This window comes from Schistocerca gregaria, chromosome 10, assembly GCF_023897955.1.
Source record: "Schistocerca gregaria isolate iqSchGreg1 chromosome 10, iqSchGreg1.2, whole genome shotgun sequence".
Taxonomy (NCBI): domain Eukaryota; kingdom Metazoa; phylum Arthropoda; class Insecta; order Orthoptera; family Acrididae; genus Schistocerca; species Schistocerca gregaria.
Window position 1 is genome coordinate 140024904 of NC_064929.1, and position 19372 is coordinate 140044275.

The window sequence follows — 19372 nt, forward strand, 5'->3', positions numbered from 1 at the left end:
TCTTTAATAACTTCTAACTGAGGAACCTGAGGAAATTAAAAGTTAATATACTAGTTTCTGTTATGAATAAAAATAAGTCATCCAAATTTGAGCTTTGAAACCTGCATATTTTGGAAATTAGAAAAATCTTACAGAAAACGCAAATTTCTACAATTTTCGAGTCTAAATAAATACCATTATGCATAGATCACCTTCAGTGACCATCCAACTATGAAACAAAATCACCTTCCGTGCTTTTGTATTTATTTTGAGAATTTTACTTTTAGAAATTCACCTATAACTTTGTTAAAACCATAAATGTTTTGAATTTTTGTGAACAGTTATTTTATATGAGTAGGTGAGAGTGAATGAGTGTGCCTGAGTGAATGAAAGAGGGACATTCGCCATTCTTTGCAAGTGTATAAAATCTAGGTTGGAACTCGCAAGTGTTCAGACGATGTAACCGTGGGAACAGAGTCGCCAGTGGTTCCCCATCTTAGTGAATGTCGGATGTCCAAGAGTGTATGGTATTGTACAAGCAGCCAGAACGTTCGCGAGTATTTAAATAATTTCTGGAAATAAAGTAAAGTCTAGTTTTCCTTTCGGTTTGTTAAATTATACAGTAAATTTTGTGTAACAAGAAATCTTGACGTAAATGATTCAGAAGTCATGACTGGTGCGTGCTAGATTTTGGCGCGAGGCGCACCCAAAGAGTTAATTCTGATTGGCTGTGTGATGTGTGAGCCAATGAGATGCGAGGACGGTTAGCAGACTAGGAGAGTGAGTCGCGAAGGAACTGTGATCGAGAAGAGACATGCTTGATGTGTCCTCGCGAATAATGTGTAAAATGAAGTCATAAAACGGCTTCATCGGTTCGGTACTGTGCGATTTGAGTCTGGAAGAGTCCAGTAACGCGTAGTGTGAGTTTGAGCGAGTTGTGACTTTTCGTTCCGCGAAAGACGCGAGTAACTTTAATAATTAAAAGCGTGGCGGTACTTCGTAAACTTTTACTAAGTGCTTATGGCGAGCATTAACGTTAAAAAACGAACTATTATTGAACATCGACTGCAAACGTGTATGTTAGAAAATCGTCTGTGTTGCAGTTAAGTAAATTCCGTAACTTTGAAAGCTAATTCTGGCGGGGTTTGAGTGTGGATAGAATTGTGAACTGAACTTTCTTCAAACGTAGATTAGCGGGCTGATGATCAGGCTTAAAGACAATAAAGAGCTTAAATAGAATTACCAACTTCGCGTTCTCGTTTGAGTAAACAATTACTACCATTCCAATAACTCAATTTATTTAGGAAGATTGCTCATAGATTGTATTTCAGCAAACATGTATCGCGGCCTCCGGTGAGCGGCTATTAAATTGCAGTTTCTTCAACACTGCTTTTCTGCAATTTTTCCAGTAGCTGCTATCAGGAGAGGCGAGTGCAGCAACTACCTAAGAAACGAGGTAGGTGGATTTTCTTTCAGGGAAAGGAAACTGCGCGATAAGAGCCTGACCCGTCGCAAACGGTCAATTGACACAAGTCAACATGGGTTTAGAAAACATCTCTACTGTGAAACACAACTAGTTCTTTATTCATTTGAAGTGCTGAGTGCTATTGACAAGGGAATTCAGATAGATTCCGTATTTATGGATTTCTGGAAGGATTTTGTACCACGCAAGCGGCTCCTAGTGAAATTGCGTGCTTAGAATATCATCTCACTTATGTGACTGGATTTGTGATTTCCTGTCAGAGGGGTCACAGTAGTAATTGACGGAAAGTCTTCGAGTAAAACATACGTGATTTCTGGCGTTCCCCTAGGTAGTTTTATAGGGCTTTTGCTGTTCCTCATCTATATAAACGATAAGGGAGACAATCTGAGCAGCCGTCTTTGGTTGTTTGCAGATGACGCTGTCGTTTATCGACTAATAAAGTCATCAGAAGACCAAAACAAACTGCAACACGATTTAGACAAAATACCTGAATGGTGCGAAAAGTAGCAATTCTAAATAATGAAAAATGTGAGGTCATCCACATGAGTGGTAAAAGGAACTCGTTAAACTTCCGTTACACGATAAATCAGTCTAATCTAAAAGCCTCAAATTCAAGTAAATACCTAGGTATTACAATTACGAACAACTTAAATTGGACGGAACACACAGAAAAAGTTGTGGGGAAGGCTAACCAAAGACTGCGTTTTATTGGCAGGATACTTGGAAAGCGTAACAGACCTACTAAGGAGACTGCCTACACTAAGCTTGTCCGTCCTCTTTTAGAATACTGCTGCGCGGTGTGGGATCCTTACCAGATAGGACTCACGGAGTACATCGAAAAAGGTCAAACAATGGCACCACATTTTGTATTATCTTGAAATATGTGTGAGTGTGTACAGAAATGATACAGGATTTGGGCTGGACATTATTAAAAGATAGGTGTTTTTCGTTGCGACGGAATCCTCTCGCGAAATTCCAATCACCAACTTTCCTCCGAATGCGAAAATATTTTGTTGACACCGACCTACATAGCGAGGAACGATCACCACGATAAACTCCGGGAAATCAGAGCTCGTACGGAAAGATATAAGTGTTCATTCTTTCCGCGCGCCATACGGGATTGGAATATAGAGAATTATGATGGTGGTTCGATGAACCCTCTGCCACGCACTTAAATGTGATTTGTAGAGTATCAATGTAGATATAGATGTAAATGTGAAGCACAACTAAGGTTGATCTCGCGAAAAACTGACTGTAATTAATGATTAATAAACGCAACTGTCTCCATTTCTGTTGACTTGTGCTAAAAAAAAAAAAGTTTCATGAGAAATTCGTCTTACTTCTCGAAACAGTCTCCTCTGAGGGATTCACAATTGGTCCAGTGACCCTCCAGATCCTTCTTCCTATCGGAAAAAATGTTCTGTCAAACTGCAAATAGCCATTGACTGCAATTAACTTCCTCATTTGGTGAAAATTATTCTCATCAAGTCCCAATGAAGTTAGGCAACAGGGGCAACAGGTAGAAGGCCTCTGGAGGTAAGTCTAGTGAGTAGGGTGGACGAGTAATTCAAAGCCCAATTAGTGGACTTTCACCATTGTTTTCGCTGATGTGTGGAATGGTGTATTATCCTGTTGAAAGAGCACTTTTTTTGCGCGCCAACCTCGGTCTCTTTGCAGCAAACACAAGTTTAAAATGATGAAGCATAATAGCATGCAGTTATGGTTCTGCCTTTCTCGAAGTAGTCTGAGGATTATCCCTTGGAAATCTTAAAAACCAGTGGCCATCACCTTACCATCTGAGAGAATGATCTGTGCCTTCTCCAGTGCACATTCACCAACCTTTGTCCATTATTCTGTCCGCCGTTTTCTCTCCGTTGTGTAATGATGGATCTAGGTGTCACTAGAGGGCACAAATCAGCTCAAAAAGCCTTGCGCATTGCGATTAAACATCGCCAGACTTTAATGTGCCTCATGCGCTTTTCGTCGACTGCTGTAGTCCTATCCACAGACGATGGCGGTTAGCGCACGGAGAGGCAAGGACGGGGATTGCATTGTTGACGATTCCAAGCGACAGTTGGGATACACTCATGCGCGTGCTTTCAGCTTGAAGAAAGCGTATATCCTGCAAATTATGTCTCTCGCTTACTTACGCAGAATGTATCACTTACCACCACAATCAGCGATGACAGCTCGCAACAAATTGAATCAAATTCACTAAACAACTTTCTACGATCACGTTTAATGCCCCCATTAGCTACGGTATTCACAGCAGAGGGCTCACAACACACTGAACGTTCATTGGCTGTCGAAGTATACGTGGCGTAGGTGCACTGAACAAACCTAAACTCGACCGCCAACATTCGTGACTCCAACTATAGCAGTCGCAGCACCCACCTCGTATACAGCTTCTTCACAACCAATTCTCCGTAGACACGCGCTCAGCTGAGATTCGTACAGTCTCAGCAATCTCACGAATTTTTATTTGGCGGTCTTGCAGTACCATATCATAGATTTTGTCAATGGTTCCCTTTGTGGTTACCTAAATCGGATTGCCGGAGCGCGCTGTGTCTTCCAGTTCTTCTCAGATCACGTTTAAATCGATTAATCCAAAAGTAAGTGATCTTCAGTGATGATGTATAGTCCGCCTGAACTGTATCGTATTATTGTGTTTTGATTTGTGTGGCAATCCAACCCTTCCAATTCAAACGTCTAGTAACATTTTATATCGCAGTGGACACACTGACCTATCTAGATGGCGGTCAACAGTGAACTGTATACAGTAAATTGTTGAAATTTCACGAAGGGCGTTCGAAAAGCCCATGCAAAGTCCGGGAGATGGCACCTCCGGTGCATATCGAGGTCATGTTTAGTTAGTAGCATCTTCGGAAAGAACGCACACAAAGTTTCAGCCATATTGGTCTATTTCTTTGTGTTTGGCATTCGTGTGAATCAAGAAAGTCTAGTGATCGTCACAAAATGGACGAAAAAGAATTTCGTATGGTGATTAAACATTATTTTCTGAAAGGCAAAACGCCTCAGGAGACTAAAGAGAAGCTTGATAAACATTACAGTGACTCTGCATCTTCGATTAGAACAAGTGGTTTCAAAATTTTCGGTGTGGCCATATGGGCACAAGTGATGCTGAACGTTCTGGACGGCCTGTGAAGGTTACGACTCCAGAAATCATCGATAAAACCCACGATATGGTGATGGGTGACAGAAGAGTTCAGGTGCGTGAGATTGCTAGTGCTGTGGGCATCTCGAATGAACGGGTACATAATATTTTGCATAAATATTTGGACATGAGAAAGCTATCCGCAAGATGGGTAACGCGATTGCTCACGCTTGACCAAACACGGAATCGTGTGAGGTGTTGCAAGGATTGTTTGCAGCTGTTCAGGAAGAATCCGCAGGACTTTAAGCGTCGTTTCGTCAGTGTGGATGAAACATGGACACATTACTTTACTCCCGAGACCAAACAACAATCTAAACAATGGGTTACCAAGCGAGAATCTGTACCAGAAAAGGCGAAGACCATTCCTTCGGCCGGAAATGTTGTGGCGATTGTCTTTTGGGATTCCCAAGTGATAATCCTCATCGACTATCTGGAAAAGGGTGAAACTAGTACAGGTGTATATTATTCATCGTTATTGGACCGTTTCAATATCGAGCTGCAAGAAGAGCGCTGGTGATTGGTCCGCAAAAAAGTCCTTTTCCATCATCACAGTGGAGCAGCACACACCTCAGCAGTTGTGGTTGCAGAATTAATGGGAATAGTATTCCAATTCGTTTCACATGTCCCCCCCCCCCCCCCCCCCGCCTGTTCTCCAGACTTCGCTCTCCATTTTGAAGAAATGGCTGGAGGGACAAAAATTTTATTCAAACGAGGAGGTGATTGCAGCAACTAATAGCTATTTTGCAGACTTGGACAATTCCTATTATTCGGAAGGCATCAAAAAAGAACAGCGTTGGACGAAGTGTATAAGTCTAAAAGTAGACTATGTGGAAAAATAAAAGTGGTTTACCCCAAACACGTAAGTAGTTTTTACTTTGCACGGACTTTTCAAACACCCCTTGTATATATGATCCTCGGAGAATCAATGTTACCAACCATGAAGATTCAAGAAAAATGTTCCATCGTTTGATGGAAATTTAGCACACTTACCAAACAATCCTCATATACTACTGAGAGTGCGTTTCCTGTATTCGGGCCTGACGTGCCTACTCGTATATAAAGCCCGTATACACTAGGCCAACGAAGACCAATGGACGAGAGCTAAACGTCTCAGTGTGTATGGTTCACACATTGGAGCCAACGAAGTGGTTGGCTTTGGTTGCTGCTCGGTCAGCTGGCGATAACATAAAATTGGCGGTTGGTTAGCTTTGGGACCCCTCTGCTAGTGTGAACGTTGGGTTTAATGTCCATTGCTTCAGTAGCGATTTGTTGTGTCCCTAGAAGGGGTGTGTATTTAAGTTTCTCAGGACAGCCATACGTCGCACGTAGTATGTTTTACGGACGGGTTTCGCTCTTTAATTTAAGAGAAGTATCATCAGGAACTCTCGTTCAAATGTCTCTGAGAACTATGGGACTTAACATCTGAGGTCATCAGTCCCCTAGAACGTAGAACTACTTTAACATAACTAACCTAAGGACATCACACACATCCATGCCCGAGGCAGGATTCGAACCTGGGACCGTAGCCGTCGCGCTGTTCCAGACTGCAGCGCCTAGAACCGCTCGGCCACTCTGGCCGGCAGGAACTCTGGAATATACAGTTTAAAGTACAGAAGTAGTTATCTGTTAAAGAGCAAAAGCAGTCGATAAAACCTAAACAGAGTGCGATTTGTGGCTGTCCTGAAAAACTTGATTTCGACAGTTGGTGTTTACCCTGCAGAAGTGCTGTCGCTAAGCTTGTGAATTCATTGCGATTAAAATATTGGAGTATGGACCGCAATATGAAAGGATCTTAAAGCCCCTAGTCTTATCATAAACGGAAGTGTTTATCGGCCACCCGAACTGCGATTCTAGGGCCGGCCGCTGTGGCCGAGTCGTTATAGGCGTTTAAGTCAGGAACCACGCGGCTGCTATGGTCGACGGTTCGAATCCTGCTTCGGGCATGGATGTGTGTGGTGTCCTTAGGTTAGTTAGGTTAAGTAGGTCTAAGGTCTAGGGGACTGATGACCTCAGATGATAAGTCCCTTAGTGCTTAGAGCCATTTGAATCATTTGCGATTCTAAAAACAAACGGAAACGAGTAGACGCTTGGTATTAAAAAGTGATGTGGACGATCTGAAAAGAAAATGGAATCGTTATTGACGTCTTTTCGCCGTGAATGAAAAAAAGAAGTAAATAACAAGGAGTGACTGTTAACTTTATGTAGCAGGTGCAGCTCTCCTAAAAAGGTGTGTCAGCTATGGAAATTTTAAGGCCTTCTCGATTCAATAAAACTTCGAAGTATGTAGCTTTAATTAGGGGAAAAAAATGAAATAGCCCATATTCCAATACAGCTTTAAAGTTGTCGTTAATTTTGTCTCACCATACTGCTCCCTACTTTTTAAAAGAGAGTTCATCCACTAGTGTTGTTTGTTGTTCTTCTTCTTCTGATGACCAGCCTCTTGCCGTAAAATAGATGCTCCACATGCGACGACTGCTAAATCCTCTTCTTCCCTCATAATATCTGTCGGTAACTGAAAGGGTATTTGTTAAGAACAAAATGGGAGCGAGTAATCGGAGCCAACTGCGATTCCACTCGGCCGTGGGCCTTGGTCTCAAGCCCTTCGTTTGTTGTGGACGAGAACCCGAAAGTCAAGGGATTGAACACCAACGCTTGGCCGAATGCAGTCTCTGTCGCCGGTTGCCCTCGTGCAGGGGTTCCCAACAAAATTTTCTCGAGGACCCCCTCATCGAGCAAAATTCGTACCATGTCATATCACAGTATCAAGTACATAAAACGACCAAATTAACGGTCTACGCTTTCTATTTTTGGTACTTAGAAAAAACATTGACATATTCATTATTAAAAATATATTGAGCTTAAAACTTCTTTCAGTTTAGCCATCATTCTTATTGTTAAATTTTTGAATATTGCTCAAAATCTTTGTCTTCAAATCTGATGTTTAGTATAACAAACTCATTAGAAAAATAAAAATGACAGGAAAAAACTGGTGTATTGGTCTTTCAAGCGTACTACACTTGAGATTGCATTGAGTAGACATGTGTGAAAAATAAGAAACCACTAATTGCATGCAAGGTATTGTTTATTTGAAAAAATACAGTTACAACAGAGTACTCCATCAGTATGCTCCGCCTCCTTCAGGCCACGAGTTGCCTACCGGGACCATCCGACCGCCGTGTCATCCTCAGGGGAGGATGCGGATAGGAGGGATGTGGGGTCAGCACACCGCTCTCCCGGTCGTTATGATGGTATTCTTGACCGAAGCCGCTACTATTCGGTCGATTGGCATCACGAGTCTGAGTGCACCACGAAAAATGACAACAGCGCATGGCGGCCTGGATGGTCACCCATCCAAGTGCCGACCACGCCCGACAGCGCTTAACTTCGGTGATCTCAGGGGAACCGGTGTAGGCACTGCGGCAAGGCCGTTGCCCCCGTCAGTATAGTTAGTTTTAATTTTCAGTTCCTAGTTGTCAGTTGCAAAGAGACAGCGCGCGCAGTCTAACGGCATACAGCAGAACTATTTTCCTCTATCTAATTCAAGTTTTGCGTTAGAGTGTACTAGTGTCAGTTGGCTCTAGGAAGACGCTAGACGCAGAAGCTAGCTTTCGCTAAAGCTCTGCTCATGCAGGAAGCGGCCATAACAAAAAATCTGTTACCATACGAAATATGAAACTTCCTGGCAGATTAAAACTGTTTGCCGGACCGAGACTCGAACTCGGGACCTTTGCCTTTCGCGGCCAAGTGCTCTACCATCTGAGCCACCCAAGCACGATTCACACTCCGTCCTCACAGCTTTATTTTTGCCAGTACCTCGTCTCCTACCTTCCAAACATTACGGAAGCTCTCCTGCGAACCATGCAGAACTAGCACTCCTGAAAGAAAGGATTTTGCAGAGACATGGCTCAGCCACAGCCGGGGGATGTTTCCAGAATGAGATTTTCACTCTCCAGAAAGAATATAGCAGAGACATGGCTTAGCCTTTGTTTCAGGAGTGCTAGTTCTGCAAGGTTCACAGGAGAGTTTCTGTAAAGTTTGGAAAGTAGGAGACGAGGTACTGGTAGAATTAAAACTGTGAGGATGGGGCGTGAGTCGTGCTTGGGTAGCTCAAATGGTAGAGAACTTGCCCGCGAAAGGCAAAGGTCCCGAGTTCGTGCCTCGGTCCGGCACACAGTTTTAATGTGCTAGGAAGTTTGATATCAGCGCACACTCCGCTGAAGAGTGAAATTCTCATTCTGCATACGAAATATATTTAATATATTTTTTATTCTAATGGCATCTTGCGGACCCCTCTGGCATAGCTCGCGGACCACCTGCTGGGGAACCACTGCCCCAGTGTGTACGCTCCTTTATGACCTCCATCAGAGGTGTTGTGCCTAGGAACGTGCGAACGAATGGCCCGTGCGTAGGAGATCTGAGCGGCCAATTAGACCGGCCGCGGCGGCCGCGGCGGCCGCGGTCACGTGACCTCCGCAGCAGCCGCGGCTGCCCACCTGCGGCAGCTTGTGCACACGCCCGCCCGGCCGCGCTCCCCTCACGTCCTCCGCCGGTGCGCGCAGCTTTTACGACGCATTGTGGCGGCTGCGAGCGCGCAAGCCGGAGCCGAGGTGCTATCGCGACGGGGCACGGCCCTGCGTAACCGATACCCCGCGCCAGTGGCGGCCCGCGACGATATCGCCAGCACCAGCTGTCCGGCCGTAGCGGACCTCTGGCCAGTTGATGCCGTCGCGAGGGGCGGCTAGCAGTGCGACATGCCGGGGCTGGTGGACCAGGAGGCGGGCGCAGCAGCCGCCGGCGACGCCGAAGGCGGCACCGTCAACGGCGCCTGGGAGGAGACAGAGATGCGCGACATGAAGCCGCCCGCGGCCGACCGCAGCGCCCCCAGTAAGTACAGCACACCAGCCCGACACGAGGCAGTGTGTTCCGGGACTACGTCTGCATCAGTCTGTCCCAACCTTTAACCTCTCTAAGGCAGCTACTCCCGAGTGCAATCAGATTTTACCTACCATAAACAATCTTTTCTGTATCCGTCCTTGAGACTGACTGTCCGCGATACTTAGGCCATTGACTTAGGTAATAAAATGAAAGACCTGCAGCCGTCGTTTCGAAGTTATTTTATTACATTGAAGAGTGAAAGAAATTGGTGCCAAGCATGGCAGCCTGTTTGTGGTGTTGTCATATTTTTGTCCACTCCCATGTAATGCGTGAATTGTGCGAAGATACCTGTGCAGTTTTGCTATTGGCGATACATCAGTGGAAAGAATACACGCTACAGCAGAAGCGTTGTAAACCGAGGAGATATTCGTTGTTAAAATTTAAAGAGCGTGCGTTTCAAGAACACTCAGGAACAGTATTACTTCATGAAGATGGTATCTGTTCTTTTGGACATGTCCGAAAGAATAGATACCATCTTCATATAATTAATGCTAACCATTCATAATTAATAGAACCCAGTACGTTGTCCTCGATGGTGAGTGTTCATCGGAGGTGAGGGTATCATCTGGAGTGCCCCAGGGAAGTGTGGTAGGTCCGCTGTTGTTTTCTATCTACACAAATGATCTTTTGGATAGGGTGGATAGCAATGTGCGGCTGTCTGCTGATGATGCTGTGGTGTACGGGAAGGTGTCGTCGTTGAGTGACTGTAGGAGGATACAAGATGACTTGGACAGGATTTGTGATTGCTATAAAGAATGGCAGCTAACTGTAAATATAGATAAATGTAAATTAATGCAGATGAGTAGGAAAAAGAATCCCGTAATGTTTGGATACTCCCATTAGTAGTGTAGCGCTTGACACAGCCACGTCGATAAAATATTTGGGCGTAACATTGCACAGCGATATGAAGTGGGACAAGCATGTAATGGCAGTTGTGGGGAAGGCGGATAGTCGTCTTCGGTTCATTGGTAGAATTTTATGAAGATGTGGTTCTTCTGTAAAGGAGACCGCTTACAAAACACTAATACGACCTATTCTTGAGTACTGCTCGAGCGTTTGGGATCCCTATCAGCTCAGATTGAGGGAGGACATAGAAGCAATTCAGAGGAGGGCTGCTAGATTTGTTACTGGTAGGTTTGATCATCACTCGAGTGTTACGGAAATGCTTCAGGAACTCGAGTGGGTGTTTCTAGAGGAAAGGAGGCGTTTTTTTCGCGAATCGCATCGCTACTCAGGAAATTTAGAGAACCAGCATTTGAGGCTGACTGCAGTACAATTTTACTGCCGCCAACTTATATTTCGCGGAAAGACCACAAAGATAAGATTAGGGCTCGTACAGAGGCATATAGGCAGTCATTTTTCCCTCGTTCTGTTTGGGAGTAGAACAGGGAGAGAAGATGCTTGTTGTGGTACGACGTACCCTCCGCCACGCACCGTATGGTGGATTGCGGAGTATGTATGTAGATGTAGATGTAGTACATGTAGACCTCATCTTCTGTGCGGATGCATACGCATTTCCCGAACTCTTACGGGACTCGGTAAAATTGTTTGTCTCAAGTAACGACTGTCATAGGCAGGGGCACTACGAATGTAGTGTGTAGACATTAAGTTGGGAATGTTGGTCTCACGGGGAGCGTGCAAGGGATAAATCCCTGCAATCGCACTATCCTCTGTGCCCTCGGTGGCTCAGATGGACACCGGCACGGTAGCTCAGCCTGTTCGGTCAGAGGGTTACCTGCCCTCTGTAATAAAAAAAAAAAGAAAAACTGAGCTAACCGATCGACGACCAACATAAATGGGTGTCTTACGACGTCCGCCCCGAGCAAATACACGAAAAAAAAATCGAGATGGATAGAGCGTGTGCCATGTAAGCAGGAGGTCCTGGGTTCGAGTCCCGGTCGGGGCACACATTTTCAACTGCCCACATTGATGTATATCAGCGCTTATCGACAGCTTAGGGTCTTGATTTAATTATCATTTCAGTATTACTTCCTCCCACATAGGTCTCGCGAAATAACCATGACGAGAAAACCCATAAATTAGAGCTGATGCGGAAGGTTATCTATAGTCGTTCTTCTTCTCGTCGACGACTAGGTTCTTAGAGACAGTTTTTTTTTTGCAAATGGGGGACAGAAATCTAAAATAAACGAGTTAATTTATTAAACTTGTTTCGAAATGCTTTTCTTGGGATCCATGGATTACTTTAGACAATATAGTACATTTTTTACTGATTAGTAGTTGTCATTTTTCTAGTGTGCTAATTCGATTCATGTTGTGTTTATTAGCTGTCATTTCCCTCTTTGAAAAATAGTTCAATTGGCTCTAAGCACTGTGGGACTTAACATCTGAGGTCATCAGTCCCCTAGAACTAACAACTACTTAAACCTAACTAACCTAAGGACATCACACACATCCATGCCCTAGGCAGGATTCGAACCTGCGACCGTAGCAGCAGCGCAGTACCGGACTGAAGCACCTAGAACCGCTCGTCCACAGCGGTCGGCCTCCTTTTTTATTCATTGGTGTTGTGGTGAAATTCAAGTATTTGCAGTACACAATTTGTTATGCAATCTGATGTGCATACAGAAACGTTGTTTATACACTCCTGGAAATTGAAATAAGAACACCGTGAATTCATTGTCCCAGGAAGGGGAAACTTTATTGACAAATTCCTGGGGTCAGATACATCACATGATCACACTGACAGAACCACAGTCACATAGACACAGGCAACAGAGCATGCACAATGTCGGTACTAGTACAGTGTATATCCACCTTTCGCAGCAATGCAGGCTGCTATTCTCCCATGGAGACGATCGTAGAGATGCTGGATGTAGTCCTGTAGAACGGCTTGCCATGCCATTTCCACCTGGCGCCTCAGTTGGACCAGCGTTCGTGCTGGACGTGCAGACCGAGTGAGACGACGCTTCATCCAGTCCCAAACATGCTCAATGGGGGACAGATCCGGAGATCTTGCTGGCCAGGGTAGTTGACTTACACCTTCTAGAGCACGTTGGGTGACACGGGATACATGCGGACGTGCATTGTCCTGTTGGAACAGCAAGTTCCCTTGCCGGTCTAGGAATGGTAGAACGATGGGTTCGATGACGGTTTGGATGCACCGTGCACTATTCAGTGTCCACTCGACGATCACCAGAGGTGTACGGCCAGTGTAGGAGATCGCTCCCCACACCATGATGCCGGGTGTTGGCCCTGTGTGCCTCAGTTGTATGCAGTCCTGATTGTGGCGCTCACCTGCACGGCGCCAAACACACATACGACCATCATTGGCACCAAGGCAGAAGCGACTCTCATCGCTGAAGACGACACGTCTCCATTCGTCCCTCCATTCACGCCTGTCGCGATACCACTGGAGGCGGACTGCACAATGTTGGGGCGTGAGCGGAAGACGGCCTAACGGTGTGCGGGACCGTAGCCCAGCTTCATGGAGACGGTTGCGAATGGTCCTCGCCGATACCCCAGGAGCAACAGTGTCCCTAATTTGCTGGGAAGTGGCGGTGCGGTCCCCTACGGCACTGCGTAGGATCCTACGGTCTTGGCGTGCATCCGTGCGTCGCTGCCGTCCGGTCCCAGGTCGACGGGCACGTGCACCTTCCGCCGACCACTGGCGACAACATCGATGTACTGTGGAGACCTCACGCCCCACGTGTTGAGCAATTCGGCGGTACGTCCACCCGGCCTCCCGCATGCCCACTATACGCCCTCGCTCAAAGTCCGTCAGCTGCACATACGGTTCACGTCCACGCTGTCGCGGCATGCTACCAGTGTTAAAGACTGCGATGGAGCTCCGTATGCCACGGCAAACTGGCTGACACTGACGGCGGCGGTGCACAAATGCTGCGCAGCTAGCGCTATTCGACGGCCAACACCGCGGTTCCTGGTGTGTCCGCTGTGCCGTGCGTGTGATCATTGCTTGTACAGCCCTCTCGCAGTGTCCGGAGCAAGTGTGGTGGGTCTGACACACCGGTGTCAATGTGTTCTTTTTTCCATTTCCAGGAGTGTAGTAGTACTGCTGACTACCATGACTCTTATTATAAGCTGGAGGACAGATAGTTTGGTTGTATGAAACGTTGCGCGATTTGAACATACCTGTGTTAGATTTGCCCTTAACATTTAAATGAAGATGTCCACTTAATATCACGCTACCAGTACGCCATCTGTTTACAATTTGAAAACGATACTACGCTTATTATTTCAAAAATTATTCAAAGTCATCAGATGGTGCACAGTTTATCGTGACTGCCGCTGTAAATTTCCCATCGATTCTACTTCTACAGGACAACATGAAAATACTAATCACTGCAAAACCTGACTGTGTATTTTGCATTACTTTTGCATATAAATGGAAACTCTGGACTCCACTTCACTTCTCACAGTAGTTAGTGGTCCCTGAGCAACAATAAATTCTAACGAAAAGTTCTTCCTCAAGGTAGGCAAAGCGAAACGAAACAAAACTGCACAAAGACGCCTAAATAATAATAGAATCTTGTTGTTGCTGTGGTCTTCAGTCCAGAGATTGGTTTGTTGCAGCTCTTCATGCTACTCTACTACTGCAACCTTCACCCTTCTGAATTTGCATAGTGTATGAATCTCTTGGCCTCCCTCAACGATTTTTACCCTCCATGCTTCCCTCTAGTACTAAACTCGTGATCCCTTGATGGCTCAGAACGTGTCCTATCGACCGATCCCTTCTTCTAGTCAAGTTGTGCCACAAACTCCTCTTCTCCCCAATTCTATTCAATACCTCCTCATTAATTACGTGATATACCTATCTAATGCTCAGCATTCATCTGTAGCAACACTTTTCAAAAGCTTTTATTCTCTTCTTGTCTAAATTACTCATCATCATGTTTCACTTCCATGTATGGCTACTCTCCATACAAATACTTTCAGAAAGGACTTCCTGGCATTTAGATCTGTATTCGATATTCACGAAGTTCTCCTCTTCAGAAACGCTTTCCTTGCCATTGCCAGTCTACATTTTGTATCCTCTCTACTTCGACCATCATCAGTTATTTTGCTCCCCAAACAGCAAAACTCCTTTACTTCTTTAAGTGTCTCATTTCCTAATCTAATTCCCTCAGCTTCACCTGACTTAATTCGACTATATTCCATTATCTTCGTTTTGCTTTTGTTGATTTTCATCTCACATCCTCCTTTCAAGACACTGTCCATTCTGTTCAACTGCTCTTCCAAGTCCTTTGGTGTCTCTGACAGAATTACAATGTCATCGGTGAACCCAAAGTTTTTATTTCTTCTCCCTGGATTTTCATACCTACTCCAAACTTTTCTTTTGTTTCCTTTACTGCTTGCTCAATATACAGATTGAATAACATCGGAGACAGACTGCAACCCTGTCTCACTGCCTTCCCAACCGCTGCTTCCCTTTCATGCCCCTCGAATCTTATAACTGCCATCTGGTTTCTATACAAATTATAAATAGTCTTCTGCATTTTACCCCTGCCACCTTTAGAATTTGAAAGAGAGTATTCCAGTCAACATTGTCAAAAGCCTTCTCTAAGTCTAGAAATGCTAGAAACGTAGGTTTGCCTTTCCTTAATCTAGCTTCTAAGATAAGTCGTAGTGTCAGTATTACATTGTCAAAAGCCTTCTCTAAGTCTACAAATGCTAGAAACGTAGGTTTGCCTTTCCTTAATCTTTCTTCTAAGATAAGTCGTAAGGTCAGTATCGCCCCACGTGTTCCAACATTTCTACGGAATCCAAAGTGATCCTCCCCGAGGTCGGCTTCTACCAGTTTTTCCATTCGTCTGTAAAGAATTCGTGTTGGTAATTTGCAGCCGTGAGTTATTAATTTTCACATCTGTCAACACATACTCTCTTTGGGGTAGGAATTACTATATTCTTCTTGAAATCTAAGGGTATTTCACTTGTCTCATACATCTTGCTCACCATATGGTAAAGTCTTGTCATGGCTGGCTCTCCCAAGACTGTCGGTAGTTCTAATGGAATGTTGTCTACTCGCGGGGCCTTGTTTCGACTTAGGTCTTTTTGTGTACTATTAAATTCTTCACGCAGTTTCATATCTCCCATTTCATTTTCATCTACGTCCTCTTCTATTTCAATAATATCGTCCTCAAGTAGCGTCTTTGACTCATAATCACAACGTCTTCGGCCCCGGGTTCGAATCCCGCCACTGCTTAAATTTTGATTAATAATCTGCATTGGCGGCCGAAGACTTCCAGTATAAGAAGTCACCCTCATTCTGCCAATGGCCTTGTCAAACAGGGCGGAGGAGTGAACAGAGGTTCAGGGCACTCTCTTGTCCTAGGGGTGGGAAACTGCCTGTAAAGGAGGAAGAATCAGCAATGATCAACGGCATGAGAACGCAGAAGGAAATGGAAACCACTGCATTAAAGACACGTAACGTGTATCCACAGGACATGAGGCCTGTAATTGAAGAAATGTCATGATGATCTTTCCATTGGCAAAAGATTACGCAATAATCCCCCATTCGGACCTCGGGGAGGGGCTGCCAAGGGGGAGGTTACAATGAGGAAAAAATTGAATAATCAACGAAAGGATAACGTTCTACGAGTCGGGGCGTGTAATGTCAGAAGCTTGAACATGGTTGGGAAACTAGAAAATGTGAAAAGAGAAATGCAAAAGGCTCAATGTAGATATAGTAGGGGTCAGTGAAGTGAAGTGGGTAGCAGACAATGAGTTCTGATCAGAGGACTATAGGGTAATATCAACAGTACCAGAAAATGGTATAATGGGAGTAGGATCATGAATAGGAAGGTACGTCAGAGGGTGAGTTACCAAGAACAGTTCAGTAACAGGGTTGTTCTTGTCAGAATCGACGGCAAACCAACACCGACAACTATAGTTCAGGTATACATGCCGACGTCGCAAGCTGAAGATGAAGAGATTGAGTATGATGATACTGAAAGGGTAATACAGTGTGTAAAGTTGGATGAAAATCTAATGATCACGGTTGACTGGAATGCAGTTGTAGGGGAAGAAGAAAAGGTTACAGGAGACTGGGAATGAGAGAGGAGAAAGACTAATTGAATTCTGTAACAAGTTTCAGCTAGTAATAGGAAATACTCTGTTCAAGAATCACAAGAGGAGGAAGTATACTTGGAAAAGGCCAGCTGATACGGGAAGATTTCAGTTATATTACATCATGGTCAGACAGAGATTCAGAAATCAGATACTGGGTTGTAAGGCGTACCCAGGAGGAGATACAGACTCGGATCACAGCATAGCAGTGATGAAGAGTGGCCTGAAGTTTAAGACTTTAGCCAGGAAGAATCAATACGCAGAGAAGTGGAATACGGAAGTACTAAGGGATGACGAGATGCGTTTGAAGTTCTCTAAGGTGATAGATGCAGCAATAAGGAATAGCGCAGTAGGCAGCACAGTTGAAGATGAATGGACATCTCTAAAAAGTGCCACCACAGAAGTTGGGAGGAAAACATAGGTACAAAGAAGGTAACAGAAGAAGTACTTCAACTGATCGATTAAAGGAGGAAGGGCAAAAATGTTCCGGAAAACTCAGGAATACAGAAATAAAAGTCGCTGTGGAATGAAGTACACAGGAAGTGAAAGGAAGCTAAGATGAAATGGCTGCAGCAAAAATGTGAAGACATCGAAAAAGAAATAATTGTCTGAAGAACAGACTCAGCATACAGGAAAGTCAGAACAGCCTTCGGTATCACTAAAAGCAAGGGTGACAACATTAAGAGTGCACCAGGAATTCCACTGTTAAATGCAGATGGGTGGAAAGAATACATCGAAAGCGTCTATGAGGGGGAAGGTTTGTCTGTTGTGATAGAAAAGGAAACAGCCGTCGATTTAGAAGAGGTAGGGGACCCGCTATTAGAATTTAAAACAGCTATGGAGGACTTACGATCAAATAAGGCACAGGGGATAGATAACATTGCAGCAGAAGTTTAAATTCATTGGCGGATGTAGCAACGAAACAGCTATTCACGTTGATGTGTAGAATGTATGAGTGTGGCGACATACCATCTGACTTTCGGAAATTCATCATCCACACAATTCCGAAGACGGCAAGAGCTGACAAGTGCGAGAATTATCGCACAGTCATCTTAACAGCTCATGCATCCTAAGTTTCTTACAAGAATAATATACAGAAAAATGGAAAAAAATTGAGGCCGCCCTAGATGAAGATCAGTTTGGCTTTAGGAAAGGTAAACGCACGAGAGTGGCAATTCTGACTTTGCGGTTAATAATGGAAGCAATACTAAAGAAAAATCAAGACACGTTCATAGGATTGGTCGACCTGGAAAAACCGGCGGCAATGTAAAATGATGCAAGATATTCGAAATTCTGAAAAAAGTTGTGGTAAGCTATAGGGAGACATGAGTCATATACAGTATGTACAAGTCTGGAGGGAATAGTAAGAGTGGACGACTAACAACGATGTGCTCGTATTAAAAAGGGAAGGATGTAGCCTTTCGCCTCTACTGTTCAATCTGTAGATCGAGGAAGCAATGGTGGAAATAAAAGAAAGGTTCAGGAATGGAATTAAAATTCATGGTGAAAGGATATCAATGATACGATTCGCTGATGACATTGCTATCCTGAGCGAAAGTGAAGAAGACTTACATGATCTGCTGAACTTAATGAACAGAAAGACGACGGTAATGAGAAGTAGTAGAAATGAGAACAAGGAGACACTTAACATCAGGATTGCTGGTCACGAAGTAGATAAAGTTAAGGAATTCTGCTACCTAGGCAGTAAAATAACCAATGACGGACGGAGCAAGGAGGACACCAGAAGCGGACGTGCGATGGCTGAAAGGGCTTTCCTGGCCAAGAGAAATCTACTTATATATCAAACATCGGCCTTAATTTGAGGAAGAAATTTCTGAGAATGTACGTGTGGAGTACAGAATTTTTTGGTAGAGAAACATGGACGGTGGGAAAACTGGAACAGAAGAGAATCGAAGCATCTGAGATGTGGTGCTACAAACGAATGTCGAAAATTAGGTGGACTGATAAGGTAAGGAATGAGGAGGTTCTGCGCAGAATCAGAGAGGAAAGGAATCTGTGGAAAACAGTGATAAGGAGAAGGGACAGGATGATACGACATCTGTTAAGACATGAGGGGATGACTTCCATGGTACTAGAAGGAAGTGTAGAGGGCAAAATCTGTAGAGGAAGGCAGAGATTAGAATTTTAAAAAAAGCCTTGTGTAGATCCTAATCATACCTTCCATCTTTGTGCTTTCCTTTCTTTGCTTAAGACTGGTTTTCCATCTCAGTTCTTGATATTCATACAGGTGGTTCTCTTTTCTCCAAAGTGGTCTTTAATGTTCCTGTAGGCAGTATCTATATTGCCCCTAGTGATATATGCCTCCACATCCTTACATTTGTCCTCTAGCCATCCCTGCTTAGCCATTTTGCACTTCTTTTGATCTAATTTTTGAGACGTTTGTATTCCTTATCGTTTGCTTCATTTACTGCATTTTTATATTGTCTCCTTTCATAAATTCAATTCAATATATCTTCTGTTGCCAAGGATTTCTATTAGCCCTCGTCTTTATACGTACTCGATCCTCTGCTACTTTCACTATTTCATCTCTCAAAGCTCCGCATTCTTCTTCTACTCTATTTCTTTCCCTTGTTAATCTCAGTCGTTCCCGTATGGTCTCTCTGAAACTCTCTACAACCCCCGGTCCTTTAAATCTATGCAGGTCCCATCTCCTTAAATTACTACCTTTTTGCAGTTACTTCAATTTTAATCTACAATTCCTAACAATGAATTGTGGTCAGAGTCCACATCTGCCC

At 44.3% G+C, this 19372-nt stretch overlaps 1 protein-coding gene and 1 pseudogene across 4 annotated transcripts in view; one reads left to right on the forward strand and one right to left on the reverse strand.

Moving 5' to 3' along the window:
- Window positions 1-19372, forward strand: part of LOC126293305 (aminopeptidase N-like) — a 721098-nt gene that overhangs the window by 277807 nt on the left and 423919 nt on the right. Inside the window, exon 1 of one of the 4 annotated variants that reach the window (XM_049986437.1) lies at window positions 9147-9521. The exons of 2 other annotated variants lie outside the window; for them this stretch is intronic. In XM_049986437.1, coding sequence (XP_049842394.1) covers window positions 9389-9521 — 133 coding nt within the window. In that variant the 5' untranslated portion in view covers window positions 9147-9388. Of the gene's footprint in view, window positions 1-9146; window positions 9522-19372 lie in introns of those variants that run through there. One more of the 4 variants, XM_049986438.1, reaches the window with a different exon arrangement.
- On the reverse strand, window positions 7953-8070 carry LOC126293807 (5S ribosomal RNA; annotated as a pseudogene).